The following is a 21,330-nucleotide window of genomic DNA, read 5'->3' as shown; positions in this document are numbered from 1 at the left end:
ATCCTGAACACAGTGAAGAAAGCCAGACACAGACGCCAGGCAAAAGAGGGCCTCCTGGACTCAAACCCTGAGAAACAAAGTGGAAATTTTTTTTAGGGATAGGTATTTTTTTTTTTTTTTGGATACACACGGTTGTGCTGTAGTCAGTCTGTCAGATAGTCCTGAGCGCTGGACTGTGGGTTGTTGAGAGTATACACAGCAGAACCTACACCAATTCAAGTTTCTATAATTCAGTTACATTGATTAAATTCTTCGAGTTGTGCAACCATTCTCACACTCCTGTGAGTTTTTCCTCCTCCATTAACATAAACTCACTGCTCCCTAAGTTTCCTAGCTAATCTTTTGAATTGCTGTTGTCAGTTTGATCCCATATAGATACATCTTAAAAGACAATGCTCAAGGCAGACATTCTTTAGTAGTTTTGTTGTTGGTGGGTGCTGTCGAGTTGGTACTGACTCAGAGAGACCCTATGCACAACAGAATGAGACTGCCCAGTCCTGCACCATCCTTATAATCGTTATGCTTGAGCCCATTGTTGCAGCTACTGTGTCAATCTGCCTCTTGAGGGTCTTCCTCTTTTCCGCTGACCTTGTACTCTAGTAGATAAGTTAAACTATTTTTGGTCTTAAGAAGACTTCAGGGGATATTTTTGGTTTAAGGTTTAAAGATTATCTCAGGGCAGTAGTTTCAGGGATACATCCAGCCTCCATGGCTCTAGAAAGTCTGGAGTCCATGAAAATTTGAAATTCTGTTCTACATCTTCCCCCTTTTGATCATGAGTCTTCCACAGGATCTTTAATCAAAACGTTTGGTGATGGTAGCTGGGCACCATCCAGTTCTTCTGGTCTCATGGCAAAGGAAGCAGTTGTTCATGGAGGGAATTAGTCACATGTTCTGTTTTCTCTTCCTGTTCCTCATTCTCTTTTTTCCTCTGATGCTCAAGGTGAATAGAGAGAATTACTGTGTCTTGGATGGCCACCAGCAAGCTTTAGGAGGTAGAATAGAAGCACTCAATATGTTATCAGGCCAATTAACTGGGATGTCCCATGAAACCATGACCCTAAACCTCCAAAACAAGGAACCGAATCCCATGAGGTGTGTTTGTACATAAGCAGCCTCAGCAACTTTTTTTTTTGTCATTGTAAATATGTCTACCACACAAAATTTGCCAATTCAACTTTTTACAGGTGTACTTCTTAACAACAATTACATTCATCAGCTGTGCAACCCTAGCCTTGATAAATGCCATTTTTCCATCACTGTAAACTGAACCGCAGTACTCTGTAAGCAATAACCCCTCCTTCCCCCTCCCTCCTGCCCCTGGTAACCAAGAAACTTTGGTCTCTATATGCTTGCCTGTTCTTTTTAAATGTGAGGACATGCAATATTTGTCTTTTGTGATTGACTTCCCTCACTCAGCATAATGTAGTCAACCTCCACACATTGTAGCATGTATCAAGACTTTGTTTCTCTTACTGGCTACCTAGTATTCCATTGCATGTATATACCACATTTTGTTTATCCATTCATCTGTTGATGGGCATTAAGGCAGTTTTCATCTTTTGGCTATTGTGAATAGTGCTGCAATAAACATTGGTGTACAAGTATCTGTTTGAGTCTCTTTCAAGTCTTTTGGGTATATACCTAGGAGTGGAATTGCTGGGACATATGGTAGTTCTATTTTTAGGTTTTTGAGAAATCATCACACTATTTTCCACAAAGACTGTATCACTGTGCATTTCCACCAGCCATGGATAAAGTTTCCAATTTCCCTACATCCTTGCCAGCATTTTTTTTTTTTTTATCTTAGCCATCCTAGTGGGAGTGAAATGGTTTCTCTTTGTGGTTTTGGTTTACATCTCGCTGATGACCAATGACATTGAGCATCTTTTCATGTGTTTGGTGGCCATTTGAATGTCCTCTTTGGTGAAATGTCTACTCAAGTTCTTTGCCCACCTTATGATTAGGTTGTCTTTTTGTTAAGTGCATTTGTAATTTTTCAAAGTTCTCTGGGTGGTTCTAATGTACAACCTGAAAACCAGAGACCTAGACAAATACCCACAGAAGCATAGAGATAGCAAGTGCCAACCTTAGCCCCCTAGAGGCAAAGCCCAGCCAGTGCAGTCCAGCATTCTGAAAGTCAGAGATTGTCCCTTGAGGGTTCAAGGGGATGTGGGAACCGGGTGATGGAGACCCTACCTTGGAAATCAAAGCATTGTGAGTCCTCCCTCATCTGAGTACCAGCCCAGAGCTTTGGCTCTCTCTGAGCATGACCAAGACAGGGCATTAGAGACACCAGGAGCACAGCAGGTCTCCCCTCTGGCAGATGCCAGAACACTTGGCCCAAGAGATGGAAATAGACCTAGACACTTGAATGCCCAAGGACAAAGTACAGTCAGGAAATGTTAATACCAAGGTCTCAGACACACATGCCTACACACTCTCAGCATCTCTTCTGCATGACCGTCTCAGTCCTGACCAATGGCTGTATCCTCTGGTAGCTGTGTCTGAGCAATGAAGTCCCATGAGCAGGAAGCAGACTTGCCCGGGGCTCAAAACCATATCCTTGGGAGATGCCTGTGAACTGTATCCTATCCCAGGACTCAAGGAACCAACGGACAATTACTTATTAAACTTCTACATGTCAAGAATGGACTATGTCCAACCACAAGAGACCAGGACAAGACCCTGCTTGATGGTTAAAGGGTGGAGGGACTCCCACAGGAAAGTAAGCAGAGACATCACACAATGGGGGTGACCAACTCCAGAGTCTTTTAATCTCAACTCTAGAGGGTTGGGTCAGGCCAGGTTTCTGGGGCCCTGGGCCACTCTTCATCTCTTGGGCCCCATTACCAGGCTCTGGCCATGCTTCTCACTCCTGGGTCTTCATATCCTGGTGTCTGGTTCCATCCTCTCCTTGGTCCTTGATGGTGACTCCTTCTGCTCAACCTCCTCCCATGCCAGGAGCCCTTCAATGTCACCACAGAGGGAGGCCTCCCTCCCAGCTGATCCAGCTGCAGATCCCCTCCCAGGGGGCATCAATAGTCTACACCGGGACTCTTGCCCCCTGCCTCAGCCCCCATCACCACAGCCAGTAAAGCCTCAGTCAGAGGCCCTGCCTCCTCACCCGCTGCCTCCACAAGCCCCACCAGGGCCAGAGCCCGCTTCCGTGGGCACTGGCCCGGCCCCAGTGTCCAGCGAGCACAGTGGGCAGCCAGCCGGGGCCGTCCCAGGCGGAACACCTCACCCACCGACTCTGGGCCACCCTGGGGCCCCAGGTGAATACGGCCCACAGCCTCTTCCAGCTCCTCCTCCAGCCCGGGCAGCAGGAAACGACCAGCAGCCTCCAGGGCCTCCTCAGCCTCTGAGCCGAGCAAGGGCTGGCCCAGTGAGGGCACAGGCCCTAGAGCAGCCCCGCAGCCCCGGCAGCCATGCAAATGATGCAGGACAGGCCAGGCTGCACTGGGTGACAGGCCTCGAAGTGGCACCAGGTCCATCTGAGCTTCAACAAAGCTGCCAGCAAGCAGGGCCCGGAAGAATGGGGAGGCGGTAGCTGAGGTGGCCCGCTGGGCAGGGAGTCGTAGGCCTGAGTCCAGTAGGAAGTGCAAGTCAGGGGCTGGGACAGGGGCCGGACCCAGCAGAGATTCATAGAGGCAAGGGGAGGGCAGGTCTAGGTCCACAGGGATTGCAGGTGGGAGGACTGGGCTCACAGTGGGAGACAACAGGCCTTGGAGGCAGGAAAGAGAGTCCGCGGCAAAGAAGAGGAAGAGTGGGTGTGGGGCCGGCCGAGTCAGTGCTGCGAGGAGGAGACGGAGGCCGCCCTGGTCCAGAAGTAGCCGACGCCACAGAGAGGGTTTCCTACAGGGAGAAGGAGTGCCTTTCAGGAGGGCAAAAGGGATGGGATTGGGAAACGGCAATGTTGCTACCCTGACGCCCACAAGGCAGGCCCATCCCCCTCACCGGCAGATGAAGGGGAGGGTCAGTGCGCAGGCCACACGGTCCTCAGGGCTCCCAGAGAGCAGCAGATGGGTGAGGGCACCCACTCCAAAGGGAGATTCGGCCTGTACGGTCAGGTTCTGCAGCAGCATCTCGCCTGCAGGGATGGGTAGAGCAGGTCAGGTTGGGAGCTGGTGTCCAGGGCAAGATTGGGGTGGGATGGGCAGGACAGAACTCCAAACCCCCGAAAGGAAGGAAAGCAAAACTTCAGGGCAAGAAATCATGGTGCAGAAGAGGGAGCTGACTGCAGGTTCTGGAGGGGTAGAGTTAGGATGCTAGGAACTAGAGGTCAAAGGCAAGAATAGAAAGTGGGTAGTCAGGGTACAAGTCTGGGACCTCAGGCCTGAAAGGTCTGTGGTTAGAGCACAGAAGACGGGGAAGTCCCTGAAGCATTGGAAGGGGAACAGTGGGGACAACATGGTTCCTGCACCTGGGTTCACAATGTGCCTATGGAGAGGGTAGTCAGGACAATGCACGACCAAGAGTCAGAGTGTGAAAAGAAGTACAGACAGGCAAGATTCTAGTCGTGGGGTCCAAGCCTGGAGTCAGGGTATGTGGACTCCATGGCTGGAGGAGAAGAAGGGGCAGAATTCTGCATGCTGGGGCCACAGAGCAGTAGGGAGTGTGAAGCCTTTCCTTCCCCCCACCCCCTGTGGCTGGGGCTGTGGGAATAGTGGGCTGGAGAAGACAGTGAGAATGCCTGTGAGTGGTAAAGCAAGGTTCTGGGCTGAGGGGCCTCAAGTGTGGATGGGGAGGAGTAAGGACACACCTAGTTCCCGGTGCTGACTGCGGAGGGCAGGCCGGGCACACGGTGCAGGCCAGTCATCAGGAGCGACACCGAGCACAAGCCAGGCTCGCAGTAGCGCTGCACCATAGCTACGCACAAAGGCCTCCAGGCAAGCAGGGTTGCAGGTGAGGCGCGCCAGGATGCGCAGGGCGCGCGGGTTTGGTGGGCCAGGTGCACCTGTCACGTAGGCTAGCAGGCCGCACAGCGCTGGGCCTGTCACAAGCGCCCCACTTGGGTCGGGCACCTGGGAGAAGCGTGACAGCAGCAGAAGCGCTGGCCCCTCACGACCCCAAGGCTCCTCTGTGCTGGTGGCAGAGCTGCGTCTGGGGGTGCACACTACACGTGGTGTCTGCAGTTGGGTCGGGCCTGGGGTAGGGCTGGATGGCTCAGAGGGCTCCAGTGGCGGGCAGCGCTCAGGGGACCAGTCGGGAGAGATGTCTCCAGGGCCAGCAGCATAGCCCTCTGAAATGAGCCATGACCTGCAGAGGGTGAGAAAATAGGGAAAAGAGGAGATGGGTCCAGAGCTCAATCAATAGAGCAGTAGAAAGGAGGTGAAGCCAAGGGAGAGGAGGTGGGCCCACAGGGGCAGGGGAGAAAGAGAGTTAGCAAAATAAATACCTCTAACAACATTATGTGCCAAGCCCTATTCTAGGTGCTGAGCAGAACTCCACCTGGAGCTTATAAGCAGCTACAGTCTAGTGAGGGAAAACAGACAACAAAATATGTAAGGAAATTATATAACATGTTAGATAGAATAAGGAAACCCTGGTGGCATAGTGATTAAGAGCTACAGCTGCTAACCAAAAGGTCAGCAGTTTGAATCCACCAGGCGCTCCTTGGAAACCCTATGGGGCAGTTCTACTCTGTCCTCTAGGGTCGCTATGAGTTGGAATCGACTCGACAGCATGAGGTTTTGGTTTGGTTTAGGTGGCATAAAACGACATGGAGAAAAATGAGGAACAGAAAGAGCTAGGGGAGGGGAAAGGAGCCCTGGTGGCACAGTGTTTAAGTGCTCAGCTGATAACTGAAAGGTGAGCAGTTCGAATCCACCAGCCAAGAGAAAGATGTGGCAACCTACTTCCGTAAAGATCACAGCCTTGGAAACGCTATGGGGCAATTCTACTCTGTCCTACGGGGCTGCTATGAGCGGGAATCGACTCCACGGCAATGGGTTTGGTTTTTTTTGGTTTAAAGGGAAGAGGGATCTAAAATTGTAAATAGGGTGGTAATGGTAGCTCCCACGGAAAAGGATCAAGTCATACAGGGATGTAAGAGACCAAGGTATGTAGGAGAAACAGTGTTCTAGGTGGAGGGAACAACAAGCAAAGAGGCCCTGACGTGGTAACCAACCTGTTCCGTTTATAAACTAGCCAGGAGACCAGTGCAGAAGAATGTCGTGGTCACTGGGGAGAGCGGTGGGAGATGAAGTCAGAGCTGACAAGAAGGCTGACGTTCACTGAGCACTACTAAGTGCCAGGCAAGGTGCAAAATACCCTCATTTAATCCTTACAACCACCCTGTGGGGTAGATATGTTACAGACTCCATTTTACAGATGAGAAATTAAAAGGCTCAGAAAAGTGAATTAACTTTCCCATAATGTCTCAGCTTGAGAATCCACAGTAAGAACTTGGACTCAGAGCCGGTGAACATACTGCCTTCCAGTGAACCTGTCTGGGGCCCAAAGTTCGAGGTACTGGGGTAGGACCAAGGACAAAAGATGAATCCATGGGAAAGGGGACATATTTAATGGAGACTGAAAAGAAGTCATGTCAGAGAATAATGAATTAGCCGACAGCCAATAAAAGTCATAAACTTTCCCCCAAAACACAGAAAGGTATTTTAAAAAATAAATAAATAAAAGTCATACTAGGCAAAATTGGGTGTGCGTGGGAATAGTGAAGGGGACCAGGGCAGATGCAAAACCACACCCCCCAGCATGGCCCACCCTCCCAAGCCCTGAGGTAGGGCTCACCTGAGGCTTCGGAAGCTTCCAGCCTCTGTCCGCTCGGGGGTCCGCTCCTCAGGGAAGTCCCAGGAAGCAGCTTCTCTACCCTCTTCTTCTTCATCACCAGCCTCACCACACAGCTGCCCAGCCAGGAGGGGAACAAGTCCCAGAGCCTGCAGCCGGCCCAGGGCCCCAGTATCATAGAGGAAGCCCACGAGGGCAGCAACAACACGAGGGTGCCAGGCTCTGGCACGAGAGTCACGAAGCAGGCCCATCAGCAGCTCCAGACCACCAGCGTCGCGCAGCCGGGCCCGGTTGATGGCCTCCCTGCACAGCAGGCAGACAGCCCGCACCAGGGGCTGCTGGGAGGCCGGATTGGCCCCATTAGGGCCCCGGCGCCGCCGGAGCTCTCCTAGCAGCACCTCCACGCCACCAGCATTGCCCAGTGCAGGCCGGACCAGGCCCTGGGCACACAGGTTGGCAAGGGTCAGGATGGTTGCCTCACGCACGGCTCGTTTGGGGTGAGAGGCCAGGCTGACAAGTGGGCCCAGCCCGCCGCCCAGACTTAGCTGCTCAGCACAGGCCCGGGAACAGCCTCGGCTCAGCTCCAGGAGGGCACGGACTAGGGCTGAAGTCAGTGCAGGGTCTGGGGCAGCGGCCAAGAGCTCAGCCAGTGGACGCACTGCTCCCTGCTGTGCCAGGGCCAAGCGGTGCTGGGGGGAGTCTGCAAGGTTGCGGAGGGCACGCACCACGCTCTGCAAGCACTGAGAGTCCTGGCAGGCCGTCAGGCTCTCAAGGAGCAGGGGAACAGCACCTAGAGAGGGAAAGGGGAAGTGAGAGGGTCAGCAAGGCCAGGCACCCAAGCCCTTCTCCTACCCCAAGCCCCAGCCCTAACCCCATCCTCTCAGCCTTCTCACCAGCAGAGTGGATGTCCCTACAGCTCTCAGGTTCCATGGCTAAGTTCCCCAGAGCACGGGCTGTTCGGTTCTGGATGCTGTCTGTCTTCACACACTGAAGAATGGTCACTGCAAGGAGAGTGTGGCCACCTATTTTCTCTCTCATCAATCACCTCAGGAACGTAGCCTGAGAGGCTCAGGGAAGGCCTCCAGAAGACAATAATACTTGAGCTAGGTCTGGAAGGCTAAATAGGTAAGAATTTGCTAGAAACATTGGAGGGGTGGCGTGTTACAAGACATTTCAGGCTTGGAAGCAGTCTACGAAAAGGCCCAGAGGTGAGGCTAGTGTCTGTGCTAGGGCCTCATATGCCAGGCCAAGGGGTCAGGTGAGGACACTGGGAGGTACACAAGGTTTTCAGATGAGGAGTGGCATGATACAATCCAGCAGCCATGTGGAGAAAGGAATAGGGGTGGCGGGGGGTGGTGGGGGGGAGCAGTGAGGAGGCTGCTGTACTAGTCCAGGTGAGAAATGACAACAGCCCGAACCAAGTCAGCTACCAGCACTCTCAGCACACTGGTACCAGTTCCTGGGCATATGGTGGAAGTGGCGATAGAAAAAAGTAGATGGATTCAGCAGATATTTAAAATGCAGAACAGATAAACTGAATGATGTGGGGGTTATAGTGTAGTAACAAAACCTATAATTTATCGAGGACTAATTAATGTGCTCGAAGCCCTGGTGGTGTAGTGGTTAAGAGTTCAGGTGCTAACCAAAAGGTCGTCATTTCGAATCCACCAGGCACTCCTTGGAAACCCTGTGGGGCAGTTCTACTTTGTACTATAGGGTTGCTGTGAGTCGGAATTGATTCAACAGCAGTGGGTTTCGTTTTTTTGTTAATTAATGTGCCAGAATCCCTGCGGGGGGCAAACGGTTAACATGCAAGTTTGAGTCCACCCAGAGGTGCCTCGGAAGAAAGGCCTGGCAATCTAGTTCTGAAAAATCAGGCATTGAAAGCTCTATGGAGCACAGTTCTACTGTGACACATATGGGTCACCATGAGTTGCAATCAATTGGACAACTGGTTTTAATTAATGTGCTAGGCCCCTTGTCAAACAAATTAGGATCCAGATGCATTTTATGCAAATTTGAAATATATTAGTACTTCACTTTATCCAAAACATTAAAATTTTCTCGAAACGGGCATACGGCAATGATGTGTATTGTGTCTGCATCGTTGCCACTCCACCAAAAAAAAAAAAAAAAAAAAAAAACCCAATGCCGCCGAGTCAATTCCGACTTACAGCGACTCTACAGGACAGACAACTGCCCCACATCGTTTCCAAGGAGCGCCTGGCAGATTCCAGCTGCCGACCTCTTGGTTAGCAGCCTTAGCACTTAACCACTCTACCACCAGGGTTTCCATCGTTGCCACTAGGAGGCGCCAATTAAGCTGGTAAACAGAAAAAAAAACGCTTATTGTTAGGATTTGTTCTTCTGCGCTAGTTCTTAATAACTCGAGGCACCCAGCTCACGCTTAAGAGTACCTGTGTTCTGTGTTTGTATTCCATTTTCTCCCCACTCCAATTTTGAGAGGTAATTATTACTATTTCATTTTACAACAAGGAATCCTAGCATCGGAGGGGCTAGGTGAGTTGGCCAGGTGGAGGCAAGGCAACCCATGTCCGGCTGGCTGCAGAGCCCACCTTTCTGAACCGCTACATCCTCTAGCCTCTAGCTCATCAAGTGGGGTGTCAAAGCCCAGCACAGGGTCGTACACACAGTAAGCACTCCGTGTCTGCTTACGAACGAACATCATAAATGGAGAATAGGAATCATCTGAAAAAGTCACCAAGTTATCCTCTGGTCTCCACTAGCCCAGATGCGAGAGAAGCTCAACAAACCATATCCAGATAATTAAGCGGTCGGGGTCTGGGATTTTTTGAGGTCTGGGAGGGTCGGGTGTAACAGAGTGAGCGTGACGCCAAGGGGCATGACAGCGTGAGAGCTGGAGCACTGCCACGTCACAAAGCAAGTTCTCCCTGGCACACAAAGGACTCAAGGCCCCGCCCAGGCTCAGAGAGGGAGCGGAGGGCGGGTAAGGCCGTTCTAGGAAGTGGAAGCAGAGCACTTACCCAAAGGGAGAATGCCTCCGAGTCTGCGCACTTCCGTCCGGCACGCCCCTTCCGTACAGCAGTTGGCTAGGATGCTGAGGCCCAAGTCCAGCGTCTTGCGCAGGCGCGCTGGCAGTGAAGACGTCGATGAGGACGCAGAAGGGGCGGAGCCCGACGGGGAGGCGGGACCAGCAGAAATCGCCGAAGGGGCGGAGCCAGGGCTTGCCTGGGGCGGGGCGGGGTCCGCCGTAGCCGCTCGCCGTAGCAGCGCAAGAAGGGGGCGGAGCCCGCCGCGTGCCCGGAAGCGTTCGATTCCCCCTGCTGCCTTGACGTGGCGCGTGCGGAGGGCTAAAAGCGCACGGCCTAAGGGTGTCTCGTTGGTAGCCGTGTCCTTTCCCCCACCCAGACCCTCCCCGGCCGCCGCCGTGAGCTGCGCGAGGCAGAACGAGAGCGAGTCCGTGGGGGCTGGCCTTGCAGCCGCCATCTTGGCTCGGGCCGAGGCTCCGCCCCCCTCCGCCGCTCATCTGAAGAGCGAGACTGAAAGAGAGGGCGTGGCCAGGCACCTCCTCTCTGACGCTTTTTAAATAGCGTCGCCGCGATTATCAAGCAAGTCGGAATTTGTAGTTCTCGATGCCGGAACTCTGATTCTTGCACAGTCGCAGGGAGCACGTCGTGGTTCACTAAGCGTTGTGCGAGTCCAAGAGGGGCGCGCGGTGCGTGCTAGGATATGTCGTCCATGCCAAGCTTAACACGCCTAGTTTAGGACGAATGGGAAACTCTCCTAGAGGCCTCCAAATGGGCTGGTGCCCCTGGAGAACCCAGACATACGACCATGAAGTCTCCCTACGGTGCTGCTCCAGGTGATTCGACTACTCCGCCTCTGGTGTGTCCCCGGCAGCGACCGCCTTTCCTCTTCCAGGATCACTTCTCCGATCCCCATCGGTGCCCTTGCCCAGATATTCAGCGTGATGGACTCTGAGAACCCCGACCTAGGCTGACAGTGTCAAGGTCCTGACAGGCCGCAGATGGGGTGCTCTCGCTCGGCTAGGTGAATGAGAGGGTTAAGCCTACCGAGACCGTTTGCCGCCGCTTCCTAGAGCGGCACGGGCGTTTGGGCGTTTCCGTTTCCGGTACTGACTCCCGGGTCTGGGTGGTGGTTGCTTTTCTGCTTGGTGCTTGTGGAGTGACTTATGTCCCGGAAGCAGGGCGCTCTTCGCTCGCAATGGCGTGGGTGGCTCCAGAAGATGTTGAAGGAGAGCCCGGACGGAGCGGAGCGGCGGAAGAACCGGACATCAGGATCCCGGGGAACCCTACCGTGTCCCTTCCATTGCGGGGTTGTTCCGCCGGAGCGGCCCTTCCTGGTGTGGCTGGGGCAGCCGGCCGCAGTGCCGGTGCAGGTAAGGCTCTGGCCCTGGGGAGGAAGAAGCTCTTGCCAAGACCTGCTGTCCTCACTCTTCAAAGCTTTCGGGTGCTGGGAGTGTGGGCTGACCGCAGCCTGCCTCCTTGATCTTATTCACCACCAAAGCAGGCTACGCAGATGACGAACCTTACTGTTGTCCGGAGTGTGGTAAAGACATCCGACGTGGCCCAGATCTGATTAAGCACCACTGGAAACGCACTGGCAAGAAACGTACTCCCGCACAACTGTGGCGGCTGCTTCAGCCCCAATCTCATCCAACACCGTCTTTCCCACTCAGGCCATCGGCCTCACAAGTGCCCAGAGTGTGGAGAGGCCTTTGGACGCAGCTTGGACCTGGCTAAACTCCAACCGGTGCACATGGATGAAAAACCCTACACCTGGGATGAGTGTGGCAAGACTTTCAGCGTTCAGTCCCCTACCATTGTTGGGACTGCAGCAAGAACTTCAGCCTCAGCTCTGACCTGTTGCAGCACCTGTAGTCACACCGGTGAGAAGCCCTACTGCTGCGCCTGGTGTGGTGACAGCTTTGGGTGAGGCTCCTATCTGCTCAAGCACTAGTGTTCGCTCACTGGCGAGAACCCCACAGTTGCTGTGAGTGTGGCAAGAACTTCACCAACAGCTCAGACTGCCCATGGCACCATCGCACCCACAAGGGGAGCGGCCCTTCAAATGTCTGAATGCAGCCTCGGTTTTAGTGAGCCCACTCAGTTCACTGAGCACCAGCACATTCACTCAAGTGAGTGACCTTATGTCTGTCTAGAATGTGGCAAAAGCTTCTAGCACGGTTCTAAGCTTCTAAGCTCCTTAAACACCAACACTCACAAAGGGTAAGACGCCCTGTAAGTGCCTTGATTGCAGCAAGAGTTTTGTGGACAGCTCAAATCTGCTGCAGCACTGACACACTCACATGGGCCAGAAGCCTTCACACTTGCAGCAAGTGCAGCAAAAGCTTCAGCCAGAGCTCTTACCTGCTCATCCACCAGGTGGCCCACAGCGGCGAGAAGCCTTATGTCTGCTTGCAGTGTGCCAGGGCCTTTGCCTGCAGCTCCAACCTCGGGCAGCACCAGCGGATGCTCTAGGGTGGTAGCCCTTGCAAATGTCCTTGGCTTCAGTTTCAGCCCAAACTTTATAGCTCTGAATTGGCCCAGTTCTTGGAAAGCCTGAGGGGACTAGTGTTCTCTAAGCAAATCTCCTTTCTGCTCCTCTATGGCTGTTGATCTGTGAGTTGACAAGGGTATTTGAGAGGGCTTCCACATCCTTTCCTAGGCCTTCTCTGGGCTGAGTGAAGGAACTCCAGGCTGGAGAAATTGGAACACTAGAGCTGTTGATCGCTGCCTTCAAAGAGCCTTCCCAGATGGGAGGGTTTAGATCTGTGAGTCCACCAGTGGGAGGGGGAGTTTTCCAATGTGCTGGCCCAGCTACCTCTAGCTGCAGGGCACCTCCAACAGCTTGCTGGCTAGGTTCTCTTCACAGGCCTAAGAGTGATGGGGTCATCGTACCAGAAGCAACAACTGTCTCATCCCAGAGGAGTGGGACCAGAGGCTAGGCAAACCCCTGAGAAATGCAGTGAGAAAAGGTATCCCTAATCTCCAGAAGGGACCATAGGGAAGGCTGTGGTTTGACAGAGGGACTAGAGAATTTAAACATGGACCATTATGGGAGCTCTGGGCTGTGTGGTCTCTTTGGAAGACCTTTCCCCACGTGAGGACTGTCTTTATGGGATAAAGCTACTAGGGCTCATGGTGCCCAGAGCCAAAGCAAAGGACCAGGAGACCTGTCTGTTGAGTTCAGGAGGTGCTTTATGGCATTCCTAGGCTGAGCCAAAAGGTCTAAGGTTTGTCATCCCCTTCCTTTGCCCTGTTTCTTGCAGGTTCCCTAGGCCTTTTCTCTGCTTCTGTGTCAAAAGGGGAAAAAAAGTTTAATTCACGCCAGGACACTGGGGACTGATCATGTCCTGTTTGCTTGGCCTGGGGGTGTGTGTGCACCCCAAACAATGAATTTCTACTGGTAAAACATAGGGTATATGGGGGCCAGAGAGAGCCTTCCCAAACGACTTCATAATCTGTGCCTAGAGCAGAGAGTACAAGCTGTGGGGCCCTCTCCTTTCCTCCCCACGGCTTTCTGTGTACCTGGGAGAGACACAGGCCATGTAGCCTTTTTGGTGCCAGGAGAGGGACCTGTCTGTTTCCAGGGCCTAATTATCACCCTTGGACGACTGTCCTTCCACCATTAGCCCCACGCGTCTGGTCCCGTACCCCCAAGTTTTGCAACCTTTTACAGGTTTAAAGGCCTGTATCCACATAGGGTAGGAGCTAGAGGGAAGGAATGTGAAGTAACCCCTTCCTCGGTTTTTAGTACAATACCTGGATTTCTCTCTTCCTAACTGTGTGACCTTGGACAGGTCTACCTCTTCTGAGCTTCAGTTTCTTCATCTGTAAAACAGGAATGATGATAAGCTACCTCACAAGGTTATGGTGAAAATTCCACAGGATCATCTGTGTCAGGGGAGCAACTCTAAACCTCACTTGCCCTCTTTTCCTCCTTCAAGTCTACAGCCCTGGCTGCTGCTGTCAGTCAAGAATTATTATGTCAGCTCACACACCAGCTCCTGCCTGAGATTACAGAAATGAGCAAGACAGAGGCCTGGTCTTGTGGAGGAGATGGACTCAGGACTAATAATAACAGCACAGAGAGAGCAATGCTGGCAGTGGAGCAATGCTCGCCTCACCTGGAGCGAGTTTGGAGGTACCATCCAATGGATAGCACTTGTCTACTCAAGCTGGGGCACAACAAACATCCCTGGGCAGGAAATCAGCCGTGGAGGAAAGGGTTCATACCATGTTCCCCATCAACAGCACTTCAAATAACACAAACCAGGGTTTTGAAATTGTAGGCCTGAGCCTAGCACATAGTAGGCACTCAATAAATAATTGTTGTGATCCGGTCCTGATTATAGTGCTTACTAGTGGCCTTTGGGCCTCGGTTTCTTCATTAGAGGATAATTCTTGCTCTCCCTCCCCTGCACAGCTGCACTGAATGTCACATGTTACAAACGTACTCTGAAAAATCTGAAACCGTGTACAGATGGTGGGTCCATGGTGGAGATGGGGGTGGAAGGAGGATTTGTTTGCACTGTCCTTTGCAGAGGGCTGGAAGCTAATTTCTCACATTAAGGCAAATACCCATTTTCTCCCAAACTGCAGAAACCGGTCCTCCCCAGAGCAGAAGGGCAGGCCAGACGGTGGAAGCAGGAGAGGTGGGTTTAATGCAGCAGGTGTTTTTCCAGCCTTCACTGTGCCCTGAGCTGGGAGGAGAGACAACCTCACTGTCCAAGCGCGTGACCAGAGCTTAGGCCAGAGGTTGCAAACACATCTGCTTGGCCCTCGTGGTGTGTGTGTGTTTAAACAATTGAGCCAGCATTCATATTGGGAGGTTTCGCATCACAATCTGGATTTCCAGATTTTTTTTTTTTTAATTAGAGGGTTTAACAACACTGGATCTTTATAGCAACACCTTGTTGACCAGAACTGAATACTGGCTGCCCCTGACCTGTACAGTCCCCATCACCCTGTTGTATCCCTGACTCAGCATGTTTCATTTCTGTTACTTGCCTGATACCTACAGAAAGGTATTTGGGGTTACAATCCGATCCTACACTGCCATGGGTGAGAAGGACCATCTTGCTGTAGGGCGATATGTGCTAATCTGACACACCGTCAGAATTGTTAAATGCGGTGGGAAGTGGTGGAGTAGGGAGATGATTAGATGATTCTCCCTCAGTCTCCCCCTAAGCTCAGTCAGGAGGATGGAAGGACTTAAGATCAGGCACACGTGACTCTGCCAGCACCTCACCAGGTAAGTCTCAGCCAACTTTGGGCTTGATCCATCCAGGAAAATGGCTTTGACCTCTAAGAGGTCACTGGGACACAGGACTCCGAACATTCCAGTATCAGTGGTGCAGAGACTACTCACCAGAATGGCTCTGCTTAGAAATCCTTTACCCTGGGGGTCTGTATCCCTCAGCTGATGAGGGTTGTTTTTCTCTGGTTCCTTCAGCTGCCCCTATCCCTGTGGGTGTTTGTGAGAAAGGCATGCTTCCTGTAGCATTTAGACTATGCCTTTCCAAGTCTGTGCTGACCTAAAGGAAGGAGCACCTTCCTCATTTCATTCATTCATAAAGTCTTGAGGCCTTTTCTGGGTCCAGTCCTTCTAGCACTTAGGGTCATTGGGAATTCAGACCCAGCTGCTGACCTGAAGGGGCAGGGCTGGTAGGGGAGAGGCTGTGATGGGGGGACTGTAGAAGCCCACCCTGGGGCCAGGGGAGGCTGCCTGAAAGAGTGGATCCTTAGGTTGGACCTTACCAGATGAACATGAGCTAGGCTGGTGAGGAAATGAGTGGGTATTCCAGACAGCGCAACTGGGTGGAGCCCTCACCCCTCAGTACTACACTGGGGGCTATGGACTGAGATGCTACCCCTCCATACAGTGGAGCCCAAGTGTCCCCAATTTCCCCTTGCCCCTTCCTGCCCCCTAGCCTGTTATTTGCCTTCCCCTTCCCAGTGACAGACCTGCCTCCCTCCCTGAGCCTGCCTGCCTCTACTCCCCACCTAGATTAAAAAAAAAGAAATACGTTCCCGTTGAGTGGATTCCGACTCAGTGACCCTATAGGACAGAGTAGAACTGCACCGTAGGGTTTCCAAGGAGCGCCTGGTGGGTTTCAACTGCTTAACCGCTATGCCACCAGGGTTTCCCCCACCTAGATATCATCCCTTAATTTTGAAGCAGCTTCTCCTGCCAAAGGGTGTGAAGGCAGAGCGTACAGGCCCAGCTAGGGAAGGCAATCCTCTGTGTACCATAAGCCGAAGTCAGAGTGTTGGGGCCCTGCCTCTGTGGGCCTCGAGACAGTCCCCGGTATACATTCCTCAAAGGGCTATTGGATCAAACATGGGAGCAAGCAAATGTAGAAGTGCTTTGTAAAACACTAAGGAGGGGTTGGGGGTGGGTAATATTGTCTCCCTTGGGCAAGCCCTCCTCCTGCCTAGTTATGTACATGAGACTGATTCCAATACAGGCCGTTTTATCACTGATCTCACCCAGCCCAGGGACACGGCCTTCCACCCCACCAAGCCTGATAGCCATGCACAGGCTGGCGCTGCTCAGTGGCTATGGCTATGATTTGGGAAGTGGAGTCTTGGCTACCTGTAAGCTCGCACTGTGGTGTAACAGGTGCTTTGGGAGAGACATGGGGCTACTGGAAAAGCCCCTTCCCCCCAGCTGAGGTCCCTTCTTTTTTCCGGACATCCACATAGGCATCTTCCAGAAAGATAGGGACAATGCACTGTTCCTGCTGAGTCCCCAGTATCCGACACAGGACAGGCACAGAAAGCTTTGAGGAAGGTCCATTCACTGCCTGGGTGACAGTTTCCCACGGGGTTCATGCCTAAGGGTCCACACCCTTGGGTGGACCCAGAGAAGAAGGAGAGATTGTCACAGGAAGGGCTGAGGAGGGTAGGCCAGCTCTGGGCAAACCTGCCCACTTTCTGTTCCCTCCCCTCCCCCATCCCAGCCCAGCTGCGGGGCTGAAGGTCCCAGGGCTGTTAACTTCTGAGGGTGAATCCCTGAATAGGAACAAAGACTAAGGGGCCATTTGGGAGTCAGATGGTAGAGGGATATTTGGCCAGATCAAAGTCTGCAAAAGGGAGGGCTCGGATTCCCTGACCTTGGCTACCAATGGACTTTGGGGTGTCACAGTAGGGCTTGCTGACTTTTTGCCCAGTGCTGGGGAGAAGGGGCAAAAGATCCAGGAGTATGACAACCCCTTCTAGCATAATGGGACACTCTCCTCCCCAACCTGTCTTCTGGCCAGCTTTGATTCCAGGGATGCAAAGATCTCTGGGAACATCCAAACTAGATCCTGGCTTAAGAATCCCTGAGTCCTGGGAAATACTTATGGAGTCTCTGTCCTTCCCTTCTTCCATGGCTTGCACCCTGGCTCCCCCCACACACTGTTCCAAGTCATGGACATGCTGCTTCTCACCTCTATTGACCCTAGACCTGCTCATCCCCTGTGCTGCCACTACTAAGAATTGGAAGGGAGGAGGGAGGAGACAGAGGCTCCATCTGGGGCTGTGACTGTGAGAAATTCTGGGATGGAGAAGTTTCATTAATCATGATGGAGGAGAAGGAACTCCAGTTATCATCTCCAAGCAAAAATTCTGACCCAGATTTGTATAATGTATTCCCCCAGGGTTGGCTGGAAGAAGCCAAGATTAGTATTTCAGCATCCTTAGTGGAGGACACCTGCCACCAGAGAATGCCAGGCTTCTCTCCTGCACCACAGGGCTCACACCCAGCAGATCATCTACCACTCTCCACCAGTGCCATCTAACCACAGACTCTCTGAGACTGATCCTAGGTTCTTCTGGAATGATGGGATAAAGAGAGGGACCAACATTATGTTTGCCACATGTGACCCTTCCTAGGCTTGCCTATCTCCCCCATTCAGAATCCAGCTGAGTTCTAGGAGTAAAGTAACGAGGACCTCTGGGAGTTGAAAACAGATATCTCCAAATCCACGTGTAACTGAACGCCGCTCCAGTTCTTGTCTTGTCCTGTTAGCTGATCTAAATAAGACGGACTCTAATTGCCAGGCAAGTTTACTGTCTGCACAGACAAGGAACAACTCAGGGTCTGGTGACCATAAGACCATGTGCTCCCCGTCTAAGGGGGTTGGGAGCTTTATATTTCCAGTGGCTTCCAGACGGTTGGGTTTGGTACCCAGAACCCTCTACCCTTAGCCCTCCCATATCCACATTTGAAGGTCCGGATGTTGAATCATCTTCTGTTGGATGTCTGTGTGGTGGGACCCCTTGCTTTTCAAATGGGCTCAGGTGAAACTGTGGGCTGGGAAGTATCTTTCTTTCCAGTGGCAAATGAGTCTGAGGTCCAGTGAAGGTCACGATCTCCTCAATCTGTGCATGCTCCAAGGTCTACCTCAGGCCAGTTTAGTGGACAGAGCCACTACCTGCTGCGACTTCCTGAAAAATGTTTCTCAAAACAAGCTCATGGTTGGCAAGACAAAGAAAGGAGGGAAAGGAGTGTTGATTGGTGATTTCATATGCACCAAAGCTCATGCACTCAACTCACAGGAAAGGCCTCTCTCAGAACCTAGGGCTTCTAAGTTTACTGAATAACAAAAAGCCTTGTATCATGAAAGAGTAAATGAATGAATTAATGATGCTGGTTTCTAAGCCAGTGACTTACTAGAAACAGCAAATTAGAAGAAGGAAAGAATGTTGCTAGGATTACCCAAAACCCAGTGCCATCAAGTCAATTCTGACTCCTGGCAACCCTATAGGACAGAGTAGAACTGCCCCAAAGAGTTTCCAAGGAGCATGTGGTGGATTCAAACTGCTGACCTTTTAGTTAGCAGCTGTAGCACTTAACCGCTACACCACCAGGGTTTCCAAGGAATAAGCAAGAAAGGAAAAAGGAAAGAAAAAGAAAAATTCTTCAAAGATGCTCTTCACCTTCCACTCCCCATTTCCTTTCTGCCCCTTCCTGAAAAATTAAGTCTTTAAGACTTTATAGGAGACAGCATAAGGTAGGAATCTCCTGGTGGGGGAGGGGAGTGAGACACAGTAGACCAGAGCAATGTGTCAGAGCCCTGCAGGGTGAGGAATTCATCCATGTGAGAGCGTGTCCTAGCACACACAGCACAGGGAGTCAGACCCTGACAAGGTTAGGAGGGCATCCATGAGAAAAAGGAGATGGAAGAGGAGACAGGAGCCTCGTTCCACTGGTATCTTAGTTATCTAGTGCTGCTATAACAAATACCACAAGCGGATGGCTTTAACAAAGAGAAATTTGTTCTCTCACAGTTTAGGAAGCTAGAAGTTCACATTCAGGGTGCAAGCTCTAGGGGAAGGCTTTCTCTGTCAGCCCTGAGGGAAGATCCTTGTCATCAATCTTCCCCTGGTTGAGGAGCTTCTCAGCGTAGGGACCCCACATCCAGAGGACGTGCTATGCTTTTGGCTTTGCTTTCTTGGTGGTAGGAGGCTGCCTGCCCCTCTCTGCTCGCTTCTCTCTTTAATATCTGAAAAGAGATTAGCTCAAAATACAACCTAATCTTGTAGATTGAGTCCTGCCTTGTTAATGTAACTGCCTCTAATCCTGCCTCGTTAACATCATAGAGGCAGGGTTTACAACACAAAGAAAAATCACATCGGATGACAAAATGGTGGATAGTCACAAAATACTGGGAATCATGGCCTAGCCAAGTTGACACATATTTTGGAAGGACACAATTCAATTCATAACAGCTGGGTATTGATCAAATAAGTACATATATTAAGGATAATGAGAGCCAGGTTTCTCACAGTCAGAGAAGAGAAACACAATTACGGAAAGGGAGAAAACTGGGATTTTAGATTGGAATTGGAGGTATTGAAGTGAACTTGTGGATTTCAATAAATGCACGGCAGTGGGTTTTATGGCTATATATAGAAATGAACATAAATGTAATTTTATAAATATGTAGATGCATGCACATGTGTATATATGTCCATACATTCCCTAGATCTGGAGGGCCTTGAAGCAGTGTCGCCTCAATAATAAAAAAGTAATACGGTAATTAACATCAAGAAAACGCTGAGGAACTGCTCTAGAATAGTGAAGACTAAAGAGACATGATAGGTAAATGCAATGTATGGTTCTGAATTAGATCCCTTTTCTGCGAAGGACATTTTGGGTTTATTGCCAAACTTGAGTAGCGTGTGATGTTCTGGTGGCAGTTAATTTCCTGGTTTTGATTTTTTTTTTTTTTTTGTGTGTGTGGTTATATAGGAGAATGGCCTTGTTTATAGGAAATGCACACTAAAGTATTCAGGGTAATGTTGCATGAGGACAGCAAGTTTTTCTCATGCAGTTTGGGGGAAAGAGTTCTTTGTACTGGATTAACAACTTTTCTTTAAGTTTCAAAATTTTTAGAAAAATCTGAAGACTCAAAGAATATGGTAATTTGAGAATATTTAGTCTAGGGATGTTGTCTTAGTCATCTAGTGCCGCCATAACAGAAATACTACAAGTGGATGGCTTTAACAAAGGGAAATTTATTCTCTCACAAGTCCAAATTCAAGGCATCATCAGCTCCAGGGGAAGTCTTTTTCTCTCTGTCAACTCTGAAAGAAGGTCCATGTCCTCAATCTTCCATTGGTCTAGGAGCTTCTCTGCGCAGGAACCTCAGGTTCAAAGGACATGCTCTGCTCCCAGCACTGCTCCCTTGGTGGTAGGAGGTTCCCCTGTCTCTCTGCTCGCTTCTCTCTTTTATATCTCAGAAGAGATTGGCTTACGACACTATCTAATCTTGTAGATCTCATCAATATAACTTCCTCCAATCCATCTTATTACATCATAGTGATGGGATTTACTACACATAGGGAGATCACATCAGATGACAAAATGATAGACAATCATACAATACAGGGAATCATGACCTAGCCAAGTTGACAGATATTTTGGGGGGACACAATTCAAGCCATGACAGATGCTTAGGCCTACACACCTAAACATAGCCACTGTATTAAAGGGTGGCAGGAAAACTGCTGCCCTTAATATCATCAAAAAAGGCTATGTCCTATCTCATGTTCTACTTTTCTCAACTCTCAGTCACAAACCTAGGCTAAAAATAACTTTCTTACCTCCACCCTTGTCTTGGTAATCTAGTGCTGCTGTAACAGAAATACCACAATGGGTGGTTTTAACAAAGAGAAATTTATTCTTTCACTGTCTAGTAGGCTACAAGTCCAAATTCAGGGCGTCAGCTCCAGGGGAAAGCTTTCTCTCTGTGTCGACTCTGGAGGAAGGTCCTTGTCATCAATGGTCCCTTGGTCTGGGAGCATCTCAGTACAGGAACCTCAGGTCCAGAGGACGCACTCTGCTCCCAGCTCTGCTTTCTTGGTAGTATGAGGTTCCCCTGTCTCTCTGCTCGACTCTCTCTTTTATATCTCAAAGAGATTGGCTTAAGACGCTATCTAATCTAGTATATCTCATCAATATAACTGCCACTAATCCATCTCATTTCATCATAGTGATAGGATTTACAATACAAAAGGAAATCACATAAAATGGTGGACAATCACACAATACTGGGACCCACCGCCCAGCTAAATAGAC

At 50.9% G+C, this 21,330-nt stretch overlaps 1 protein-coding gene and 1 pseudogene across 1 annotated transcript; one reads left to right on the top strand and one right to left on the bottom strand.

The window, feature by feature from the left end:
- Positions 1–71: 71 nt before the first annotated feature.
- On the bottom strand, positions 72–10,367 carry ARMC5 (armadillo repeat containing 5). The gene is made up of 6 exons (XM_064294840.1): positions 9,759–10,367; positions 7,647–7,754; positions 6,757–7,543; positions 4,766–5,262; positions 3,961–4,093; positions 72–3,858 (listed from the first exon to the last, which is right to left on the bottom strand). Exons 1-6 carry the CDS (start codon positions 10,219–10,221, stop codon positions 3,039–3,041), a joined length of 2,808 nt encoding a protein of 935 aa, XP_064150910.1. The 5' UTR covers positions 10,222–10,367; the 3' UTR covers positions 72–3,038.
- Positions 10,368–10,927: 560 nt separating this feature from the next.
- LOC135232900 (zinc finger protein 436-like) lies at positions 10,928–15,338 on the top strand (annotated as a pseudogene).
- The last annotated feature ends 5,992 nt before the right edge of the window (positions 15,339–21,330 follow it).

The sequence above is a fragment of the Loxodonta africana genome, chromosome 12 (assembly GCF_030014295.1).
Source record: "Loxodonta africana isolate mLoxAfr1 chromosome 12, mLoxAfr1.hap2, whole genome shotgun sequence".
Classification (NCBI taxonomy): domain Eukaryota; kingdom Metazoa; phylum Chordata; class Mammalia; order Proboscidea; family Elephantidae; genus Loxodonta; species Loxodonta africana.
Note: the sequence above shows the minus strand (reverse complement) of the source record. Positions and strands in the feature narration are given on the sequence as shown.

What these genes read in the sequence shown, in the direction of transcription:
- ARMC5 (XM_064294840.1), bottom strand. Translation starts at nt 10,221, where the DNA reads ATGGCGGCTGCAAGGCCAGCCCCCACGGACTCGCTCTCGTTCTGCCTC. An exon ending in CAGTCAGCACCGGGAACTAG is followed by an intron (nt 4,094 to 4,765) that starts GTGTGTCCTTAC and finishes CCATCCCTGCAG; the next exon opens with GCGAGATGCTGCTGCAGAAC. An exon ending in ACCCTCCCCTTCATCTGCCG is followed by an intron (nt 3,859 to 3,960) that starts GTGAGGGGGATG and finishes TTCTCCCTGTAG; the next exon opens with GAAACCCTCTCTGTGGCGTC.